The sequence below is a fragment of the Mixophyes fleayi genome, chromosome 9, assembly GCF_038048845.1.
Source record: "Mixophyes fleayi isolate aMixFle1 chromosome 9, aMixFle1.hap1, whole genome shotgun sequence".
Lineage (NCBI taxonomy): Eukaryota > Metazoa > Chordata > Amphibia > Anura > Limnodynastidae > Mixophyes > Mixophyes fleayi.
This window is the reverse complement of record NC_134410.1, coordinates 91,244,197-91,265,179: the sequence shown is the minus strand read 5'-3', so window position 1 is coordinate 91,265,179 and position 20,983 is coordinate 91,244,197. Positions and strand designations below refer to the sequence as shown.

Genomic DNA, 20,983 nt, shown 5'->3' with positions numbered 1-20,983 from the left:
GGGATGTCATTGATACATGGCTTATAACATATCCTGGGGAGAGTCCAAGTGGTATTTCTGATAACGCCAACAATATTGTGCGAGCATTACAGCTGGGTGAATTCCATCACATTCCCTGTTTTGCGCACACAATAAACTTGGTGGTGCAGAGCTTCTTGAAAAATAACCGTGAGGTGCAGGAGATGCTTTTGGTGGCCCGTAAAATTTCGGGACATTTCCGGCATTCTGCCACAGCATGTAGGAGACTGCAGAAGCTCCAAGAACAATTTAAATTGCCCTGCCACCAACTTAAGCAAGAGGTGTTAACAAGGTGGAATTCCAGCATGTACATGCTTCAGAGGATGGAGGAACAGCGCAAAGCCATACAAGCGTATTGCACAAGCTATGACATTGGGAAAGGAGGGGGAATGTATTTCAGTCTTGCATGGTGGAGAATCCTTTCTGTGCTGTGCAAGGTGCTGAAACAATTTGAGGTTGTCCCTTAATTCGACTTTTGGAAAAGCACTTTTTCTGAATGTCTAACATATGCAGCTTGTGTGTTAATCTGTACAGAGTGTGACACAAGCATAGTGTGCAGACAGTAACAAACATCTAATGGCATTTTTTCGGTCCTAACAATCAATGAAAGAAGAGAAAACAAAGGGGGCTATGTAAAGGATAACTGAATTGTGAAACAACATGGGAGATTCACCTTGCATATGTCCAGGCAAATAAAGAGCACCAGGGCAGTAGCATGGTTCAACCTAGCTTTGCATCTTGCACCCACTGTATGCAAGTCTTCATTTGCTTACCATCCTCAATGTGTGACCATTAATTTGGATATACAGTTTTTGTTTGTTACATTGTACTGGAGAGGAAATTCTACCTTTTTCCTTGACGGCAACATTTAGGCTGGGAGGTGATTGCTGAAGACGAATCCAAGGAAGCTGAAAATCTGACTGGGTTGGATGGCTCTCCAGGAATGTCAGGAATGAAACAAGGACATGGATCTTCAAGTAATTGATTATGTTGCTACGTTAACCCTATATCATCACATTATTTGAATATAACTACCTTTTCCTAGATGTTTTTATCAAAGGAATATGTTATGTGTATAAAAGGTGGTTAGAATAACTTGCAACTTGTAGTTGTGCCAAAATATGCCACAATATGTTTGTCCTGAAAGCTCAAAATGAAAAGCATATTGACATGAAATTCCTTTGGGATATAGCTGTGTATAAAGTCTATTGCAAATAATTTTAACTTGTTACTTTGCTAATATTATACAAAATTCTACTTTTTGGTGGGGCTGGGGGAGTACTACATACACCCGGTCCATGGTAGAAGAAAATGTAAAATTAAAGCATGTATTTAACCAGGGATTAGAAATTGGAAAGACATATTTTCAGAATATATCTTTTTGGGTCTATTTTTCATATTTAACATAAGGAAATAGATGTGTGAGTTTGTTAACCACTCTTAGGGGGGAATTCAATTAGCCGCAATGTTTCTCAGAACATCGTGGCTGCAGGATTTTTACAAAAACCTCGCGCCCCATAGAGGTGCGATGAAAAATGAGAATTTACCGTAGTAACGGTAAAAGTGTGCAGTCGCAGTGTTCTGAGGAACATCGTGGCTATTTGAATTCTCCCCTTAATCTTATATGCCATAGACCAATACTAAGTGTATCTTACTCAAACATATACATTTTGTGTACTTTCCAGAAGCCCAGGTATCTTAAAATGTGTTAAACAAGGTATGCAGAGCTGCAAGTATCTTATTTAATTTTTTTGGGCACAGTTGACACCTATATTTTTTGTGTAAGTTGTGTCCAGCTCTACATGAGGCCCAGAGTGTGGAATGCTCGCAAAAGTTATCTATGTGTGGGCACACACTACATACTCCTATCTGCACATAAAGCACCAATAATTAAATCAAATGTACATGTATACAATAAAGTGAATTGGTGGTGGTAAGAAAATCAAGATGAAGAGAAAAAGTCCTGATAAAGCTATGATGAACGTTAGCAGCCAGAGTGTAAACAAGTTGTGTATGCAAAGATATAGTATTGTGCTAGAGAAGAGTGATGGCTGCTATTGAGGATGTCACCTGATACAGCATGCTCACATGAATGCTGCCTCTCAGTACAATGTCGGCTTGTTAAAACAGCAAAATGAATTCACACTTTTCCGTTGTATGTGCCTACTGCATTTCTTTTACTCTGTCCATCAGTTTGCCATTATTCTTTTCCATCTATCTTACCTAGTTTTATTTATCTCTTCCAACTTCATTATCAGTGGAAAGGGATGAATTACGTGAGATCTTCAATGACATCAGCAGCAGCAGTGATGGAGAGGAGGAGGAGGGAGAGCGACAGGAAGAAGAGGATTTGAACATTATGGAAACTGAAGAAGACCAAAGAGGGTGTCAGGATGGTCAAGATGGGGGCACCAACCAGATAGGTGAGCAATATCGATTGAAAAACTATGCTGCTGTCTGGCTGGTATCACACAGATATTTTAACATGGCCAAAAGGCTAGGATTACATATATTTAATGAGTTTCTACAAGTGATGCATAGCATTCAATGGCAAATGCTGTTTCCCCCTACACATTAGTGATTCAGCTGTGAAAATGCTGACAAACTTATTTTGCAGTGCTTATGTGACAATGTAAACTGATTTTATCATTGAAGATCTTCTGAATGCCGTGTGGTTTGAATGTAAATATATATTTTTTTTTTCTAAATAAAACATTCTGAAATGCCCATGTCACACCAGCCACATGTACCAGAACTTTTGTACTGTACTGTCTATTAAAATTATACATTGGTTATTTATTTTTGAAGTACTGGAGTTGCAAAAACAAGTAGAAAATTTACAGAAGAAACTGCGTGAGACTCAGGAACGAAGAAAACGCCAGGAAGAGCTTATTATGAAGGTGGAAAATGTGGCTCTAAAGGTGGGCAGAAAATGTTTGTTGGTGACAGGCCTGTAACTTTCTATTGAATGAGGAAGCACTGCATTTTGTTTATGGATGAGAATGAAACTGGCAGTGCAATGGCTCACTGCATAATAAGGTGCACAAATACTGTCACTGCTTTAGTATATAAACCGAGAAAGTGATTTTTTTTTTTTTAACTAATATATCCTCTTTCCACCTCAGACACGTCTACAAGCTGTGCTGGATGAGTTCAGACAGCAGGAAGACTGTGAGAAGCAACAGGTGAGAATGTTGGTCCTCTCATACTTTGTCATCTCCACTTTTTCAAACCTGCAGTTTAGTAAATGTACCCATATGTCTTCAAACATACTTTAATGAAGATGATTCATATTAACTATGCATATTTCCAGTTCATACTGCACCTCTCCAACTTTTATAATTCTATACTTTATTATATGATACTGTAACAGTCTGCAAATTACATATTTTGAGACCTGATGTTTCTACCATCTGAGCATTTGTAAAAGTAGCCTATGCTGCTAGTGAAAGCGCAAAATTGAACAAAGAGTGACATCATTTAGTGCAGGTCATAAGAAGCAAGTTGGGGGGGAGGGTCTTTTCTGAAAGCTGTGACCGTTTTGTGGCTTGTCACACCACCTTTAGAAAGTAATGGAACTAAATAATAGCCTCATATTCAAATAACACTATTATATATTATTTTTAAATAAACCACATTATAGTAAACATTGGTAAATAAAGAGGACAAGAGTAACTGGGCATTTATTTATTTAAAAAAAAAAACAAAAAAAACAACTCCACCCAGACTTATAAACTAGCCTCCTTTTGATAGCGGTACTGGAAAACAAAGAGCATATTGGAAACGTAGATTAAAAATATTAGGCAATTGAGAAACTTTTATTTTTATTTGAAACTGACAATATGAAAGCTTCATCATTTAAGAAGTTACAAAAGTTTTCTCTTGCCCTAACCTTGCATTCTCCAAGTGAAGAGGAGCATGAGCCTCCATCTTCTTGGCGCTACTGCCATTATAGAAGTTTTACTTTTCTACAGGGAGAAATTATGTTCTGGATTGAGCTATTGAGAAATATTTTCCTTTTTTTTTTTTTAAATGTACAGGGAAAAAGTACACCTTTCAATAACTCTTCTCATAGTTACTTTTACCCAATTAGTGCAATAAGGCTAGTATCGGAATTTAAATTTGTGTGTATTTTATACAAGTTGTGGTGGTGTGATAAGGCCCAGAAATAATCATAAAAATGATTATTATTACTTTTATAATATATATTCTTAATTTTTTTTGCCTTTAACTAGAGCAGTGATGGCTAACCTGTGTCACTCCAGGTGTTGTGAAACTACAAGCCCCAGCATGCTTTGCCAGTAGATAACTAGCTGATAGCTGGAAGAGCATGCTGGGACTTGTAGTTTCACAACACCTGGAGTGTCACAGGTTAGCCATCACTAAACTAGTGTCTGTCTTAGGTCTCCCATATTGTCAGCTTTGGTAGATCTAACAATCGCTGTTCAATGTAGCCTTGTCTTTTATACACTGAATGGCAACTTTGAAAACATCACCATTGTAACATAACAGTATTTTGTGTGCTTGGTTCCCCATTAACTGCACATAGCGATACATAGCAGATGCTTGTACTGTGATTGGGTTACCTGGACCTGTAAGCAGTGGCATAACTACCATTGGAGCAGCAGGTGCGGTGCAGCAGGGCCCATGGAGATAATGGGGCCTAGTGAGCTGTGGGCCCTGATTCCCTCCTCTCCTTTTCCCTGCACCAGGGCCCACAGCTCACAAATTCTGTCTCTGCCTGTAAGTAATTGTTCCCTGCCAAGTTACATAGTAATATAGTTGGTGAGGGTGAAAAAAAGACACCAGTCCATCAAGTTCAACTTATTTTGGATCTCTTGCGATCCCTTTCTTATATTTCAAATTGATCCTGATTAAGCAAACGCCAATCTGTTTCAATCGGGAAAAATCCCTCCAGACCTAATATTGCAGTTGTATTTTTTTCCCTATGTCCACTACTATCATTCATTTTAATTAACGGTCGTGCCACTAAATATACTTTTCTGCTAAAAGTTTTCTAACCCTTTCTTAAATATATCTATTGAATCTGTCATCACAACCTTCCCTCGCTGTGAATTCTATATCTTGACTGCCCTTACTGTAAAGAACCCCTTCCTTTGCTGGTTGTGAAACTTCCTCTCCTCTAAACTTAGGGGGTGACCGTGTGTCCTGTGTATAGTCCTTGGGGTAAAAAGTTCCCATGAAAGTTCTCTTTATTGACCATTAATGTATTTGTACATAGTAATCATATCTCCTCTCAGATGGCTATTTTCTAAAGTAAACATGCCTAAACTGGCTAACCTTTCTTCATAACTTAATGACTCCATACCCTTTATCAATTTTGTCACCCTTCTCTGAACCCTTTCTAGTTCAAAAATATCTTTTCTATAGAGTGGTGCCCAGAACTGTACTCCATATTCAAGATGAGGTCTTACCAACGATTTATAAAGTGGCAAAATATTGTCCTCCCTTGCATCTATGTCCCTTTTTATGCATGCCAATACTTTGTTTGCCCTTGCAGCTGCTCCTTGACATTGAGCACTATTGCTAAGTCTACTGTCTACAAGCACTCCCAAATCCTTTTCCATTATAGATTTAAATTAATTATTATTATTATTATTATCCTTTATTTGTTAGGCGCCACAAGATTTCCGCAGCGCCGTACACAGCACAAACAGTAGACTAAACAAGGTGAAACATTACACACAGTAAACAAAAAATACCAAAACTTCAGAGACTCCAGGCAGGCTAATGCAGTAAAGACGGAGCAGAAGAACAGGTATGGAGAACAAAGGGAAGAGGGCCCTGCTCAAATGAGCTTACATCCTAAGGGAGGGTAGACAGAACTCAGGCACACGGGGAGCAAGTTGAAGAAGTGGGGAGAGAACAGGGGGGCTGGGAGGAGAGAGGGGGAGAACAGGCGGAGGAGATGAGATGAGGGGTTTAGGTGGAAGGTTGGTAGGCCTTTAGGAACAAGTAAGTTTTGAGTGCCTTCTTGAAGGAGGACAGATTGGGAGAAAGACGGATGGAGCGAGGGAGGCCGTTCCAGTGAAGAGGGGCAGCACGGGAGAAGTCTTGGATTCTGGAGTGGGAAGAGGTGATCAGAGTGGAGGAGAGGCGACGGTCATTGGCCGAGCGCAGGGAGCGGGCAGGGGTGTGAATGGAGAGGAGGTTAGAGATATAGGGGGCAGTAGACTGGGAGAGAACCTTGAAAGTGACGGTCAGGAGTTTGAAATGGATTCTGTAAGGAATGGGGAGCCAGTGTAGGGCAAGGCAGAGAGGGGAGGCGGATGAGGAGCGGCGAGAAAGGAAGATGAGCCTTGCAGCCGCATTGAGTATAGAGCGGAGGGGGGCGAGATGGGAATGGGGAAGGCCGGTAAGAAGGAGGTTGCAATAATCAAGGTGGGAGATGATGAGTGCGTGGATGATAGTTTTGGTGGCATCTTGGGAGAGGAAGGGCCGGATGTTGTGTAGCTGGTAGCGACAGGCTTGGGCAAGGGATTGGATGTGGGGACGAAGGAGAGAGAGGAGTCGAGGGTGACGCCCAGGCAGCGGAGTTGGGTGACAGAGGAGATGGTGGTATTGTTAACAGTGATAGAGAGGATGTGGTGGGAGGAGAGTCTAGGGGGAGGAAAGACAATGAGTTCAGTTTCGGAGATGTTAATTTTGAGAGAGCGCATTTAATTATAGATTGCATGATTGTTTTTGATCCCTAAATGCATAACCCTACATTTATCTATGTTAAACCTCATATTCCATTTGGCCGCCCAATCCTCCAGTTTATTTAAGTCCCACTGTAGAGAAGCTAAATCTTGCTCTGATTTTTATTACCTTACAGCGTTTAGTGACATCTGCAAAAATAGAAACTTTACTCTCTAAACCATCACCAATGTCATTAATATATTAAAAAGGAGTGGCCCAAGCACGGAGGTACTCCACTTAAAACTTTTGACCAATTAGAAAATGTTCCATTTATCACAACTGTCTGTTCCCTATTCTCTAACCGGTTTTCGATCCAAGTACAAATGTTGTTTTCTAGACCCAGTTCCCTTATTTTGTTAACCAACCTCTTGTGTGGCCTTAGCAATCTACTGAGCTGCCCTGGTCTAAGTTTCCATTAACTTTCGCGTACAAACTATTTAGATTAGTTTGACATGAACTATCCCTCACAAATCCATGCTGATTCCCACTAATAATCTTATTGCGCACTGTAACCCAAGGTTGTCATTGACAGTCAGCCACTGATGTAAGTTTGCTGTGGTTGGAGAAGAGTTAAACAAATGGCATAGTTTTATTAGTTTATTAATAAATCTGTAGGATCTTATTGTAAGGGCCCATACTAAAGCTTACACATGTTTTAAATTTTTCTCTACAACTTTTAGTTTAATTTTATACATGTATTTGTGAACATCACAAAATGTATTTTTTTTAAATTATATCTGTTAGCCTGTAGACAGTTAATCAGTCCTATGATATTTTGTCTTCTCTTCTAGTCTAGTTTATATAGTGTAGTGGAAAAGATTGTTCACTGCTATCAAGCATTTTACGTACTCTTTGATGATAGCTAGTATGCTTTACAGAGAAAAATGCTTCTTTCTCTTTCCTGCCATTGGGGGACACTGCGAGACATTGGGGTATAGTAGTGGGTCCAGGAGTCTTTGTCACTTTATCTACTAGTAGATCTTTGCTCTCCTCCCCTACTATGCCTCTCCTCTCCTGTGGATTCCTCAGTTTCTTTAAAGTGACTAGGAGCAAAGGTCACAAGGGTATGGGCTCCAGCCTATACCGAGTTAGCTTTAGGTTTTACACGTTTTTATTTTTATTCCCTATAGGTGCATCGCGGGGCTCAATCTCAAGACCCAGGTGAGTGAACAAGACTGGGCTTTGCTCACTCCGGGCCCCGTATAAGGTAAAAAGCAGCTGAAGCTCACTTACTGGCACCTCTGTCGGCATCCCCCTAGAAACGAGCTTACAGGGGCAATTTTGGGGACCACAAGTTCATTCCGGGGGAACACATTGTGGACATTGGGTCTGCAGGCCAGTAATAGAGGTACACACGACCCCGCAGCCCCAGCCCCGTTAGCGGACAAGGGAGTGAAGCTGCATCAGCCTCTCCTACCTGACCGCTATTCATGCCGACAAATCCCCGATCAATTCCCTCGACAACGAGCAGAACAGGGGGACTGAAAGCATTGTTCACACTCGTTAGGAGGTGAGAGAAGATGCAGTATATGGCGCACGCACCTGGGCTAATTTAGATAGTGTGCGCCGAGCGGACACAGTAGCCATATTGCAGGAGGCACTATCGCTGGAGAACAGGAAGTGGGCAGCAGCAGGGATGGAGGAAGAGGAGGAGTTGGGAACTTCCTTCCTCCCAGTCATTTCCTGCCACAAACAGGATTCAGTCTGCACGTGGAATCACAAGGAGACCACTGTGAACAGCGCTGCCCGACTCTCCTATTCTGCCTCTCCTCTGCTACAGTACTAGACGGATTGGTATCCTTACAGGCTTGTGCCTAATAAACGTTCAGATGGAGGGTTTTGTTGTTATAAGATTGTGATTTCATTCCATTATTATCCTTTCACAAACAGCACTGTAAGATATAGGCTTAGAGGAAGGGTGCTTTGCTATTATAGTACTACTTGGTATAGAGACTCGGTAGATTCCTAGCAAAACAGCCATCAGTTGTCTAGATTTCTTTAAGGCAGATAGTGTTATCTTAAATTACTTAAAGAACAACAATGGCTAAGAAGGGGACAGCAAAAAGCAAGGGAGACTCTGTAGCTTCAGCGTTGTATTATACCTGTGCCAAGTGTAATACAAAATTTTCTGTTGGACAGGCAGACAGAAACGCTCTCTGCGCAGCCTGTATCGCTGACGCCCGGGCGCGAAACAATTCAACCCAGGAGGTGTCTACAGCAGTGGAAGAACCACTTTGGCTACGATCCTTCTCAACAACCGTGGAAAGACTAGCTAACGCCATGCTGCGGGTAGCAGAGGTACGTGAAAGCTCCACTCACACTCAGAAACAGTCAGGCTGGTGAGAACACAGCCCCCCCAAGCAGGCCCAGCCCACAGGGAAAATAGATTATTATCTATCACTCATAGGGGAAAGAGAATTATCTCTAACACGGTTCAAGACCAGGATCAGGAGTCAGACCTCTCCTCAGCAGAAGAAGTGGAGTTGGAGTTAGACCCAGAGGGGGAGGACCATCATGACTATGATACGGCCTCGGCAAATAGTGTGGATAGTCTCATTTTAGGTATCAGGCATACCTTGGACCTTGGGGTTTGCTGAACCTGAACCCTCGGCACCCACAGGGGTTTCCCTTTTTAAGAAAACCAAGGCACAGTTAGCAGCTTTCCCACATTCACCAGAAATGTTAGAAATTATAGCTGAAGCCTGGCAAAAACCCAATAAACAATTTATGATGCCGGCCAGATTCAAGTCCTTTTACCCCTTGCCACCAGAGGACGCGGTAAAATGGGAATGTTTACTTAGGGTAGCGCGCCTAGCGTCATCCTCGGCCATTCTCATCCAAGAACGGATAGCCCTTAGGGATCATACTGATAAAAAGTGCGACTTAGCGCTCCGCTCAGCATAAACTGCAATTGGCAGTTTGTTTAGACCAAATATGGCCGGAGCTTGGGCTATCAAGGCCATTCAACTATGGACTGAGGAATTTATTATATCCCTAAGGGATAACACTCCTCGTACGGAACTCTTAACGTTAGCAGAGCACGTACTAGAAACGTCTGAGTACGTAGCGAATGCAACCAGAGACACAGTATCTGTTAATGCTAGGTTTAACAGATGGCGTAACACTCTTCGGTTCAGAGCTCGAGAGGGTGATTCACGAAACCACGGGGGGAAAGAGCACTGCTCTCCCGAATGTAAACAATAGACCCCGGCAGGGTAGATTTCGCTCCTTTCAGAGTTTTGACCGAGGCGGTGGGGCCCCTCCAAGAGGCCAATTCACACCTCCTAGAGGAGCATTTAACATAGGCAGAGGGGACAGGGGAGCGTCTAGGAGAGGATCCTCGCGCCCAGCGGAAAAGAACTCCACTTGACAAGGTTCCTTTTGGGGACATAGAGGTAGGGGCACGACTCCTCTGTTTCAGAGATCAATCGTGGGCCTCCACAACAGATCGCTGGATTCGAGGAATAGTGTCCCGAGGCTACGTCATAGACCTAGACCAGCCACCCAGACAAAGATTCTTCGTCAACCCCCTTCCCCTTTGCCCAATCAAGCGCAAAGCGCTTCAATAGGCCATTCAAAGACTACTGGCAGCACAGGTGATAGTACAGGTACCTCCCCTGGAGAGGGGTCGAGGGTTTTACTCAAACCTTTTCCTCGTACCAAAGCCAGATGCCACCTTCAGGCCCATTCTAAATCTTCAGTTGCTAAACAAACAACTAAGGATTCAGAAGTTTCTCATGGAATCCCTGCGTTCAGTAATAGCAAGTATAGAACAAGGGGAATACCTAGCATCCATAGAGATCAAGGATGCCTACCTGTATGTCTCAATATGGAAGGGTCACCAGTATCTACTACGCTTTGCTGTAGGAAGGGCACATTTTCAGTTCAGGGCCCTCCCCTTCGGACTAGCAACGGCACCCAGGGTATTTACCAAGATCATGGCGACCATGGCGGGTCTCTTGCGTCAGAGGGGAATAACAATAATCCCCTATTTCGACGACCTTCTCTTGAAGGCCCCGTCAGCAGCGCTCCTTTCGCAGCAGATAAAATACCACAATGAAATTCCTTCGGAGTCACGGCTGGGTGTTGACCATACCGAAGTCGTCGCTAACTCCAGCGCAACAAATGCGTTTCCTGGGCCTAATATTCGATACTCAGACCCAGAGAATATATCTCCCAGAGGACAAAGCTTTAGCACTGCGCAGGAAAACAAAGACCCTCCTAGCAAAGAAGAGGGTCTCTATCCTCAGTTGCATGAAGCTCCTGGGAACAATGGTTTCGGTATTCGAAGCAGTCCCATTCGCACAGTTTAATTCCCGTCCACTTCAGACAGAGATCTTGCACAAGTGGTCGGTATCTCAGAGCCATTTAGACAGGCAGATCATTCACCTGTCCACACGCACAAGACTATCCCTTGCCTGGTGGACATCCAAGACCAACTTGATAAAGGGCCAATCCTTACAGACCTGGTCTTGGACTCTCGTCACAACGGACGCAAGTCTGTCAGGGTGGGGGGGCGCGTAACAAGACACCTAAGACTGCAGGGTCTCTGGTCCCCTCAGGAGGCCAGGCTGCCGATAAACATACTAGAGCTCAGAGCAGTATACAATACACTGACAAGAGCCCAAAAATTCCTGATAGGAAGGCCCCTACAGATACAATCGGACAATGCCACCACGGTAGCCTACATAAACCACCAAGGCGGCACTCGCAGTCCAGCAGCCATGCGAGAGGCGGAACGCATAATGACTTGGACAGAACTTCATTGTCCCAAGATTTCAGCCATTTTCATACCAGGAGTGCAAAACTGGGAAGCCGAATTCCTCAGCAGGCAAAGACTCCACCGAGGGGAATGGGCCCTAAACAGGCAGGTATTCTCACTGCTGGTGGATCGCTGGGGCACACCGGAGGTCAACCTGATGGCATCCAAACTAAACCATCAGGTCACGCTTTACGGCTCAAAGGCACGAGACCCAGGAGCAGAGCTTACAGATGCCATGACTGCCCCATGGAAATTTCACATGGTGTACATATTTTTCCCCATCCCCATGCTGGCTCGGGTGCTAAAAAAGTTTAAAAGAGCTGGTGCCCGCTATTCTAATAGCCCCGTTTTGGCCATGCAGAGCGTGGTTCACAGACCTTCTGGGACTGGCAGCAGCCCCTCCGTTCCGCCTCCCCATGCAAACAGATCTTTTACTTCAGGGTCCTTTCCTCTACCAACGTTTAGATCGGCTAGCTTTGACGGCGTGGCAACTGAAACCCTAATACTCAAAGCTAGGGGGTTTTCACAGCAGGTAATAGCTACCATGATCAAGGCCAGAAAGCCTTCATCGTCTTCCATATACTACAGAGTTTGGAAGACATATATTATGTGGTGTGAGTCTAAGGGACTCCATACTTCCAGATTTAACATACCCCGCTTACTAGACTTCTTACAAGACGGCCTAATAAAAGGCCTCCGCCTAGGGTCGCTCAAGGTACAGGTATCGGCTCTTTCCGTATACTTCCAGAGAAAGATAGCAGATTACACAGACATTAAAACGTTTCTGCAGGGGGTCTTACATATACAACCCCCATTTTGCCATCCAGTAGAGTGCTGGGACCTAAACCTAGTCCTTGGGGCCCTCACCAAACCCCCGTTTGAACGTTTACATTCGGTAACCTTATGGCACCTTACTTGGAAAACATCATTCCTCTTGGCTCTAGCGTCGTCTCGTAGAGTTTCGGAACTAGGGGCGCTTCGCTGTGACCCCCCTTTCCTCATTTTCCATACTGACAGGGCGGTACTTCGCACAAAGCCCTCTTTCAGCCCTAAGGTAGTATCCAGATTCCACCTAAACCAGGAGATTGTTGTTCCGGCGTTCCGATCCAACAAAGACTCCCAGGGGGAGACTTTACAATTACTGGACCTAGTCCGAACACTACAGTATTATATAGACCGCACAGCCCCTTTTAGAAAGACCAGAGATCTATTTGTTCTCTATGAGGCCCAAAAGAGGGGGTGGCCAGCTTCAAGGCAGTCAATTGCCTACTGGATTACATCCACAATTCGAAAGGCTTACATTACAGCCTCGCAGCCCGCCCCGCAAAATTTAAGGGCGCATTCTACCAGAGCAGTAGGCGCCTCTTGGGCAGCTAGACACGGGGCATCGGCGGAACAGTTGTGTAGATCGGCGACATGGTCCTCCGTCCACACCTTCACCAGGTTTTACAGATTACAAGGCTTCGCGTCGGCTGATGCAAGCTTTGGCCGCAGGATTTTATGCGCAGCTGGTCCAGAGCAATCCCTCCCTTGAGGAAGCTTTGGTATATCCCCAATGTCTCATAGTGTCCCCCAATGGCAGGAAAGAGAAAATAAGATTTTTACACACCGTAAAATCCATTTCTCTGACTCCATTGGGGGACATTGCGCACCTTCCCTTGCTCTGTATATAGTTCTGTGTGTGAAAAGTATTATCATATGTTTCTATAGCTTAAGACCTTCCAGGTGGTGTCACCTCCTTTCGTCTCACGCTTGGTTAGTCAAAACTGAGGAATCCACAGGAGAGGAGGAGGGACATAGTAGGGGAGGAGAGCAAAGATCTACTAGTAGATAAAGTGACAAGACTCCTGGACCCACTACTATACCCCAATGTCTCGCAGTGTCCCCCAATGGAGTCAGAGAAACAGATTTTACGGTGAGAAAAAATCTTATTTTTTAATCCTGATAGGTATACAAACGGTTAGACACCTACCCCAAAAATAGTTATGTGAGTTTGCAAATAAAACTGATTTATTGGAAAAGGAAGATAAAATAAACTGAAACCTAATCATTTTTATCTATTCTCCTTAGGTGACCTCTTTGCAGGAGCAACTTGAGGCCCTTATAGAGAAGTGAGGCTTAAAGTATCAGTACTACACATCCACTTACTGTTTGTTAATTTCAGTGCTGTGGTGAGACACTGAACAATTTGGCACGACGGACCTTAAATGTTTATATTGCTGTAGGCTGGATGTTAGTAATTGAACTTTTCAGTATAAGGACTTTTTTCTGTCTAGGTTGAGACTTGCACTTCTCTGACGACTGCCTGTGAACACAATGAACACCCAGGTCTACCCTTTATGCTTTAGAATGTTCTGGATTGATGACTTAATGTGGAGGAAATGTTTTGCTTTAAACAACAGTTTGCAATTTTTATGATGAGATGTGAATAAAAGTCTGAAACTGGGGAAATATGCTAGCTTTTGCAGAATCCATAAGTGACAAATACTGTAGAGAATCGTTTCATTCTCAATGTCCAGTAATGCAGAGCAAAAGGCAAATGATCCAGACAAGCTATGAACATTTCATGGTCTCAAAGGACAATCATTTTTCTTCCTCAACTGAAAATTGAGTACAAATTTAAAGAAAATATTACAAAAAATGACAACTAACACTATAAATTAATTACCATGCGGAAATCCATGTTCAGAACATTGATAAGTTTTTATAATTGTATATACATTAAAAAAACATATTGGCATCTAGCTGCTGTTTGTCATGTAGAGAACCAGGTGCTAAGAGCTGTATTGACAGTTTCTGTCTCCATTCATGACACCTGTGGATGAGGAAGCTGTGCAATCAACATAGAATAAATAAGAGTCCTCTTACTGCAGCCAGCCTACATCACAGGCTGCTCAGCTGCCCCAACAACCCTTCAATGATAAATTGGAGAAAAGATTTTTAAGCGACAAAGTTTTCATTAACAATGGGTCTTGATAAATAGACCTCCCAATTGCCTCAGTGACAATGCTAAATACCATTTACATTTTATATGGATTCTTTATGATTTGTCATTTCTGACTAGCCATTTATCATCCTTTTAAAACTTCAGTGTTTTATGAAATTCTCAGTAATACCATTGTTAAAAAATGACACTTGTAAGTGTACAACAAGCTCAGAAGATACATAATAAGCACTCCTGGAAATAGGAGCTGGAATATATGCAGGTGGCCACAAAACAAACACAAAAAACCATTTTTAAATTGTATTTAGTATTTCATATGGAACATTAACAATCTCAGTTATACAGTAATTATCTCAACAGTGACAGTTTGTAGTGGGAGTTGCTTGTGTTTCAAAAAATTTAAATGCTTTAGAAATTATTTTATGTTTGGTTTAATCTGTTATTGGTTAGACCGGTGGTAGTCATTATCACGATGCTGAAAACGCCGACATTGAATACCCGACATGATGAGACTGAAGATGTCGTTCCCGACAGCGTGGTGATAGTGACAGCTTGAAAGCGTTAAACAGTTCCGATGAATGAAGATCCCGGCAGCCTACAATGATGTCACTTTCAAGGGCCCCACTATGATGCATGCTGTTAAGCTGCTAATTTAAGGAGGTTCCGTTTGTACAATGTTCTTTACAAAGCCTAGAACACTGTACAGCCGACGCCTCCTTAAATTAGCAGCTTAACAGCACGAATTATAGTGGGGCCCTTGAAAGTGACGTCATTGTAGGCTGCCAGGATCTTCAATTGTCGGAATTGTTTGACGTCTCGTTTTCAAGCGGTCACTATATCCACGCTGTTGGGAATGACACCTTAGGTCTCCTCATATCGGGGTATCCAATGTCGGCGTTTTCAGCATTGGGATAAGGTACCCAACCTGGTTAGACTTGGGTATATGTTATATTGAAGACATTTTCTGTTATTTGGTGGTTACAAGTCAAAGGACTGTGGTAAACTCCTCTAGCTTCTTAAGCATCATCTGCTTCCCCATGTTATACTACTACATACATTTATCTTTCTAAATTGTGAAGGAACTACAACCATTCTAAACACTTTCAAATTCTTTCTTTCTGCTCCTTTCCTTATTCCATACAGCTATAATAAGATACATGACATTGTTCCCTGCAAACTTTCACGACATTCTCTTCTAGATGCAGTCATTTTAATGTAGCATTAATAAATTAAAGTTAAATTAAAATGACTGTACAAAAATTTTTACAGCAATACAATAAATGTCTTTATATTTTCTGTAGATATATTGTATATATCTATAGCACTCTTGATTAGTTTGATATACATTTTGTATCTATATAGTTTCATTTAGGTGATCTCATTTACACAGTATTTCATAGTAGCAAGTACGATTTCCATCTTTTAATTGTGTTGGGCTAGATGGGATTTGTTTGGGGTTTTTTACCCTCATAATACTTTACAAGAAAAAGGTTTTGTTATAAAAGTTTGATACAGATCTTCACTTTGTTGGTCATGGATCATTGAATTGGATGAAGAACAGAAGTCCTCATTTCTCCTTTCTCCCCATAATATATTAGAATGGTGTCTACTGAACCATATATCCTCTTCCTGTAGTATATATGTCTCAATCTTACAAACAGGTAACTCTAAGGGCTAGATTTACTAAGCTGCGGGTTTGAAAAAGTGGGGATGTTGCCTATAGCAACCAATCAGATTCTAGCTTTAATTCATTTAGTGCTTTCTACAAAATGACAGCTAGAATCTGATTGGTTGCTATAGGCAACATCCCCACTTTTTCAAACCTGCAGCTTAGTAAATCTAGCCCTAAGTTGTTGTAGTGATTTTTTTTAGATCTGAAGATCCAAACTCCTTGGTATAATGTATCCTACCAGAGAATAAAACACAGCAAACAGAGTAAAACATACTAATCCTCTCATTGACTATTATTAAAATTACATTTTAAAACATTGAGAAAAGACAAGGACAGAATAAAAATCATTTTGGAAACTTGTTAAATTGTTATAAGCGAGAACCAAACATTGTACATGCCAATTTTTTTTCTTTACAAAAGTCCAAAAATGAAAACTTGTGTTATACATAGAATTATTTTGTTACTAGAGATTTTAATAGACCTTGTTGAAGTTACAATACTTTGCTTTACATTGCAAGGTGTTGGTGTTATTCAGAATACTCAGCTCATAAGTTGGTTTAAAAGGTAAGACATGTTTATCATGCTTCTTAATAAACTTGTATCTGGCCGGGATCCTCTGCCCAGTATTAAAGCCAAATCTTGATAGTATTTTTTTTTTCTTTTTTTTTTGTGCAAAAGGGAAATGCATATGAAATACGTATGAAACTGTCAGTTCGTAATAATCCAATGCACCTTTGAGCATCCCCCTTTGTAGAATCGATTTACAATCCAATGAAATTGCTCTTCCATAATCTTGTTTTTACGCACACTCTGTAGAAGGGATGTCCAGTGTCCTAAAGGAAGTGTCTAAGACTTCACTCGTGCAATGTCACCATCTAGAATATAATATATATATTATGGTCATTTCTCTCAGTTTGGCAATATTTGCAAACATAAGGATCCTTACAGCAGTTACAGATAAATTTAGTCATTGCAACTGTTACTGACTGACTGTCAACATCAGAATTATTGGGATCTTGGGATTTTAAAATTTCACACTCCTTTTTGGAAGAGTTCCACCAAAAAAGCATTTGATAACAGTAAGACACAAAATACAGTGCTTGCACTTTGCAAAATGACATTGGGACTACAAATGAAATTGTATGATGTCGTCAGATGAGACAAACATTTTATTTTTTGGCCATGTACACCATCTGTCACATTTGGAGATAAAAAAAAACAAAAAACTGAATAATACAAAGAAATGCCCACTGTCAGTTATGGCGGTAGATCATTGATGATTTGGGCCTGTTTTGCTCCTAGTGATGCAGGGCCTCTTGTGAAAAATTAAATGCATAATCAATTACAATCTATACAAGGAGATTTTAGGCCAAAATCTGTCTGCCTCTGCCACTGCCAGAATGATGAAACATTGCTGTTGGTGGACCTTTCCGAAAGATAATGACCCAAATTACACCTCAAAATCCACAAAGAAATGGTTGTTGGAACACAAAACCAAAGGTTTGCAATCGCCCTCTGTCTCCAGATTTGAACCCAATTGGAAACCCGCCGTGTGTATGAACAGTCCGTAAGTGATGATCAAGGAACTATAAATGGTCTGCATGGAGGTGTGGTCCAATATCCCTCAACAAGTGTTCTCCAACATTGTTAAGCATTACAGAAAGCAACTCAGTACTTGTATTTGTGCCAGGAGAGGCCTCACCAAATAATTATGGGGGTGCCAATATTTTTGGAACCTATTATTATTTTTTAAACAAAAATTGTATCACTAAAGACAAGATTTTTACACCCGAAATACCACTCATTGCATGTGTGGTTTATTTGTTATATTGATTTTTTTTTAGCTAATTAGCATGAAGTGTGTCTAATTCTGGAATTTACTGTATGTGATGGTCAGCCAGTAATAATTTAAAAAAGCAGAAATGCCAAAAGTTACCTTTTTATTATTAGACAAACTATATAGTGAAATAAAAATTAATATGGTACTCAGATGTTTAAAGTTACATTACCATGAAAACTTTTATGTGTTCTATGATTTGTAATGTAGAACAGTGACTTGAAATGGATGATAAAAAATAAAATGATAAAATAAATGTACTACACTATTGATTTAATTGTCTAACTTGCAATAGACTGATACAGAACAACCAATGTATAATTGGTTCTTGTGGTATGGAGTCAGGTAGGAATTTTCCCTTTGGACTATTCTTAATGTTTTGTGTTGTGGGATAATTTAAATAAACTTCAAAGGGTGGCTAAGGCCCCTTCAAGGGGTACTCTAAGTTTAGCAGTTGGCTACAGAGCCTTTTCACTTGTAAATTTGCTTTCTTTATATATACCATGGGATTAAGAATTAAATACAAATATAATCCTTTTTACGTTTTATTTTGATTTTGACCAGTATTTTAGAGACGTGGAAATGTACTTAATAAGGAGGTTGGTCTAAAAATGACAATAGGATTCTGAATGGTGGCAAGTACATTCCCATCTGCAACAGATCATACATCATATGCATATTATATGACATGAGGTTTAAAATACAAGGCTAGGCAAGTTTTGGTTAACCATGCCAGAGACCAAAGGATAAAAAGAACCTGCTACTGATGAAGAGAATGGCAAATAAAAATGTATACACTATTTCTGAAGATCTTTAGCAATACATATTTTTATTGGGTGATAAAAGGTCATCTTTAACAAAAAAAATTAAGGTTAGTGAAATAATACCTTTACATTTTTAAAGTATACACCACATAAAATATTTCTATACATTCTCTGCACAATCTATGTTCATTTGTATGTTACAACATTATATGAATCATTTACCTCTTGTATTTGGAAAAGCATTTCTTAGTTTCTCCATAATGTCTTCTAAGCACAAGCCAACTTCTCTAGTCCGACTGTCCACATCATCTGAAGAGAATCGTAGGGAGAGATTATTGTGTAGCCACACAGTCATGTAAGAGTTGCCGTAGATATAAATAAAACGGACATAGGAAACAACAAAATAGTAACAACCCAAACATTGTGAAAATGTGGTTCAATTTTATTAAATGTTTTTTAAAGGTGCTTTGCCTTAAATAGTAGATGAGACATCAACACAATTCTTAGGCTCTGCGTCAATGCAGTCTTCTGTGAGAGAGCAAATGTTTCAGCAATGCAGATAAAAAATAAAGATTTCACCGAGTAGATTCAGAATTTTCTTCCTTTGGACTCCTTGGCAGATGCAACTAAAAAAACAGCCTAGATGGGGGTATATGAGGTAGCTCCTCCACTTTTCCTGTCTCCAGCACCGATAGTACAAATATTGTTATTTTTGTAGGCAGGGACTTACCTTCCTTGGTGATGCTGGCAACAAACCAGGGAATGCTGCAGATGGGATACCAGGGGCGCATCAGAACTCTACCTTAGGAACAGGGCTCATAATTTTGGTTTTGGCACCGGTTCTTGTTTGCCAGGGATTGGTGCATGCCAGAGAATCGTCTCAGGGGTCATAGATCTCAAAGGTGGGAGGACTAGGCCGTGTATATGCATGGAGCTACTTGGAGCTTTCCCTGAAGAAGGAAAACGTTTTGTAAGCCAGATCCCAAACAGCCGAAGAGCACCCGCAGTAGATAAGCCCCTAAGTATATGGATGCTGTGTATCATATCTTTTCTGTAGTTAGTAATTTAGCTCTTTTGAGGAGAAAGGAAAGAAAGCAAGATACAAATAGTATGTGGAGAATGTGAGAAGCCTTTCAGAAAAGCAGTGGGAGGAAGGTTTTATGCATCATGAAAATCAAAGAGGAAAAAGCAGCCACCAAAATAATGTACAGATCTTATAGCGTGGTTGAAAGAAGCATTTGCCAATAAAGAAAATTTGTGTGCCCCACGGGTTAAAAAGGTCAAGGTCGAAAAAAAAAAGCATAGAGGTTATTATACAAACATCCTACATGTTTAGGATATTGGAATGTGAGGGCTGCTCTGGGTATAAGAGAAGCAGTAGGGCAACGATAATAACTTCAGTGCTCAGCGCTCTGTCACATGCAACCTACATGTTCTATTTGTAATGATATGAAGATCCTGAATACATGCCGGTGTGCTCGAGATCGCTAGATGAAGCTCATTAGGAAATGAAACTACAGGAGGGTTTCTCTGAACTAGGTAATTGCCCTTTCAAGAACCACCAGTAACTCAGATGATGGCTCAGTCCAAAATTAACAGCAAAAGGAATGTCACTCCTGGAGCCAGAGTGGATGATTTTAACAACAGACACAGGTAGGGCAGTTCAGCTTCAAAGACAAGTGGTGCAAGGCGAGTGGTCTCTCCACAACAAGGGGTTCCAGCTACTGGTGGAAATGTATTTCCTTCCTAGGAGTTTTGCTCAAACCAGAGATCCAATAGCAGAGGGGACAGATGCTCTGACTGTTCCATAGACATTTCATATGGGGTATGTCCTTCTGTTTCCACTGATCACTTTCATGCCATGAAAGATCTGAAAGTAAAAGGCAGAAGTGCTAACAATTCTTCCATTCTGGCCTCATCTGCTGTGGGTTCCAGTAGCCTGGGAAATGCTCAGAGAACAGCCATGGCCTCTTGCTCTTTGGTCAGATATACCAATTCTGCATCCAGCCCAAAAGAAGCTGGCTTTGACATTGTGGAGATTGTTCAAAACCAGCTCAGAATAAAATGTGTGTCAGAACATGTGTTTAATACCCTTAGTAAGGTCAAGAAATAAATATTTATGGCGGCCATGGAGTTTGAAGGTGAAAGAACTGATTATTTACTGTTAATTCCTTTTCTTCAAGAGACTCCATGGCTGACCAATTTCCCACATATGCTTGTATAGTTGTGTTTATGTTTTTCAGAAGTAAGCTTGAAGAAGTCACTCAAAGACACGGGAACAGAA

General features: G+C 41.2%; 2 protein-coding genes across 4 annotated transcripts in view; one reads left to right on the top strand and one right to left on the bottom strand.

Annotated features, from left to right (window-relative positions):
- Positions 1–13,933, top strand: part of TAF7L (TATA-box binding protein associated factor 7 like) — a 56,164-nt gene extending 42,231 nt beyond the window's left edge. The window contains exons 9-14 of one of the 2 annotated variants that reach the window (XR_012678920.1): positions 891–995; positions 2,277–2,441; positions 2,827–2,939; positions 3,144–3,203; positions 5,656–5,797; positions 13,553–13,933. Coding sequence is in view for 1 of the 2 variants with exons in the window: in XM_075184677.1 (XP_075040778.1) it covers positions 891–995; positions 2,277–2,441; positions 2,827–2,939; positions 3,144–3,203; positions 13,553–13,597 (488 nt within the window). In the remaining variant the exon portion in view is untranslated. The remainder of the gene's footprint in view (positions 1–890; positions 996–2,276; positions 2,442–2,826; positions 2,940–3,143; positions 3,204–5,655; positions 5,798–13,552) is intronic. The other variant, XM_075184677.1, reaches the window with a different exon arrangement.
- A 781-nt stretch (positions 13,934–14,714) lies between these two features.
- The window catches only part of DRP2 (dystrophin related protein 2), a 280,136-nt gene continuing 273,867 nt past the window's right edge, over positions 14,715–20,983 (bottom strand). For both annotated transcript variants that reach the window (XM_075184671.1, XM_075184672.1), the window contains exons 18-19: positions 18,922–19,008; positions 14,715–16,973 (exon numbers count right to left, since the gene is read on the bottom strand). In XM_075184671.1, the coding sequence (XP_075040772.1) occupies positions 16,945–16,973; positions 18,922–19,008 (116 nt within the window). In that variant the 3' untranslated portion in view covers positions 14,715–16,944. The remainder of the gene's footprint in view (positions 16,974–18,921; positions 19,009–20,983) is intronic.